Raw genomic sequence first — 2,508 nt, 5'->3', positions numbered from 1 at the left:
ACACATATGTTATTGTTATTATTTCTTTCACAAAATGATGAAATCTTGTTTGAATAATTTAATTATTAATTTATTATTTTCCAAAAGTACTCTGAATGATTAATTCATAGTAAGTTATGTTTTTTTTTAATTATTAATATAAGAGTGGAGGTACAAAGAATTGAATTTCTAACCTTAAGAAATATAAAATACATCTTTAATAACTATCGAATTAACTACACTATATTATATGAGAAATAATGTCTAAACCTACAAATTTGATACAATAAAAAAGGGAGGAAATTAAGAAAAATGAAATGCAAAGAAAATAATAGTAATAATAATAGTAATAATAATAATGAGATATATATAACTAAAAATTCAATTTTATTCATTTCCATTCACCACTTGGTCTCAATGCCAAGAAATTAATACAAACTTTTCTTTAGAAAAAAATTAATACAAACTCACCAACTAATTCAAACACTTGAAAAAATTTGGAGAGAGAGAAATTGATTGAAAGCATAATTAATTGTAAGATCAAACTTTCACACATTAATTGGCAAAATAATAATTTTCTGTCATAACTTAAATATAAAGATTAGATCTCATTATTATCTTCTGGATCATTTTCTTTTCCCATCATTAATTATTAAAAATAAAAAAAAATAAAACTCACTTGCCATCGTGATGTTTCGAATATAAGAAAACTCATCAGAATCTCAGGAATTCGCCAAGAATGGCGTCCGGCCAGCAATAATTCTTGCTTTCAGCACCGCCACTTCCCGACGGCGCCGGCAGATCATCGGCATTACCCATCTGTCCGGCCAAATGGTGGCATTTTCCAGTGGCCGTAGACGACGTCGTTGGAGACTCCTCACCGCCTTCAGCGCAATGAATAATAGAATTAAAAAAGAGTTTTAAGATTTTTATATAATTTATCCACTTTTATGAAAATTTTATTTTTATAAACTTTCTTAAATCACAGATTGACATTTCAAAGACAAACCTGAAGAACCAAATGAGTTTTGATTGAAGGATGAAATTGGTTGAAGCCTAGATTGACGAGCCAATCTTTCTTCAGCTTCGAGTCGAGCTATTTCCCATTGAGCCATGTGGCTGAGGGTGGAATTAACGGTGTTTTTTGACTTAATTTCTTCATTATTGTTCTTCATTGGCTTGTGAGTGATCGGATCGATCCCCATTTTGATCAGCTTCTTCTTCAGATGAGTGTTCCAATAGTTTTTAATTTCATTGTCCGTTCTTTTAGGTAAGTGAGTCGCTATAGCAGACCACCTTAAATACCATCAACAAAATAAAATTAAATCTTTTGTAAGAGAAAATAGCGTTAACTATAAGTTTCTAGTCCATAAACTTTGTGTATAATATGTCTTTACAGTATTTGTTATTTGGTTTATGTAATAGATAGTTGAAAAATCCAATCTTTATTTTTTTTTAAATAATCAATCTATTAGATATAACTTTGAGTGTTATATCTAATGAAATCTAGACTTTTAAAAGAATCAAAAATTTTAAAACTAAATTTGAGATTTTGAAAGAACGACTAAAATAAACAAACTTCAAATCATAAATGAAAGACCTGTTTCCAAGGAGGGCATGTAGTTCAACAATTGCTTGCTCTTCTTGCGAATTGAACTTTCCTCTTTTGATGTCGGGTCGGAGATAATTCGTCCATCGAAGTCTACAACTCTTTCCACATCTCTCGAGACCTAAAATTCAAAAAGAAAAATATAGACAGTTGGTTCTTTCTCATTTTTCATTTCTCTCTTCTACTTGTCAAAAACTTAGAAGAAGCGTAGTTTAGCGTTTACCGGCTTTGGGCGGTAAGGCGCGCCAGCTTCCATGGCCGTGCTGGTGAATGTAAGCTAAGAGTTTATGGTCTTCTTCAGGCGTCCATGGCCCTTTCTTCAACCCAGAGCTGTCACAGTAAGGAGACCTTCCCATTTGGATATATTATAATAATTAAGTCTTTTTTCTTGTAGAATAATTGTTTGCCTTTCTTCTTTTTTATACATGTGAAGCCTTAGGAGGTAGGCTTAGTAAATGTATAGTAGATATAATTAATGCTTTTTTTTTTTTAATTTGCAACTTGTTTTCAGACATATTTTAGACCCCGTTTCGTAACCATTTCGTTTTTTTTTTTTTTTTTGCTTTTGAAAATTAAGTTTATTTCTTTCGCATTTCTTACAATGATTTACATCTTTCTTAAGTAATATGGTTAAATTCTTAGCCAAATTTAAAAAATAAAGACAATTTTTTAAAACCTACTTTTAGTTTTTAAAATTTTGTTCGGTTTTTTAAACTATTGGTAAAAAATATATAACAAATGAATAATTTGAAAGTGGAAGTAGTGTTTGTAGCTTTTTTTTTTTTCCTCTTCTATACACAGTTTTTTTTGTATTGTAATTATGTACACTCTATTATTAGAGACTTTAAATAATTATGATTGTGACTTTTAGCCCATATTTAAAATGTAGATGCTAACAGAAATTTTTAGTACTCAAATTT

General features: G+C 29.7%; 1 protein-coding gene across 1 annotated transcript; it reads right to left on the bottom strand.

Annotated features, from left to right (window-relative positions):
- Nucleotides 1–389: 389 nt before the first annotated feature.
- LOC120091763 (transcription factor MYB106-like) lies at nucleotides 390–1,961 on the bottom strand. Its single transcript, XM_039049884.1, has 4 exons — nucleotides 1,812–1,961; nucleotides 1,580–1,709; nucleotides 989–1,275; nucleotides 390–863 (listed from the first exon to the last, which is right to left on the bottom strand). Exons 1-4 carry the CDS (start codon nucleotides 1,942–1,944, stop codon nucleotides 694–696), a joined length of 720 nt encoding a protein of 239 aa, XP_038905812.1. The 5' UTR covers nucleotides 1,945–1,961; the 3' UTR covers nucleotides 390–693.
- Between the last annotated feature and the right edge of the window lie 547 nt (nucleotides 1,962–2,508).

Source organism: Benincasa hispida, chromosome 11 (assembly GCF_009727055.1).
Source record: "Benincasa hispida cultivar B227 chromosome 11, ASM972705v1, whole genome shotgun sequence".
In the NCBI taxonomy this organism is placed as follows: domain Eukaryota; kingdom Viridiplantae; phylum Streptophyta; class Magnoliopsida; order Cucurbitales; family Cucurbitaceae; genus Benincasa; species Benincasa hispida.
The sequence above is the reverse complement of the archived record's forward strand: the minus strand, read 5'-3'. Positions and strand labels throughout refer to the sequence as shown.

What these genes read in the sequence shown, in the direction of transcription:
- LOC120091763 (XM_039049884.1), bottom strand. Translation starts at nt 1,944, where the DNA reads ATGGGAAGGTCTCCTTACTGTGACAGCTCTGGGTTGAAGAAAGGGCCA. An exon ending in CGCCTTACCGCCCAAAGCCG is followed by an intron (nt 1,710 to 1,811) that starts GTAAACGCTAAA and finishes TTTGAATTTTAG; the next exon opens with GTCTCGAGAGATGTGGAAAG. An exon ending in AAACTCATTTGGTTCTTCAG is followed by an intron (nt 864 to 988) that starts GTTTGTCTTTGA and finishes ATTGCGCTGAAG; the next exon opens with GCGGTGAGGAGTCTCCAACG.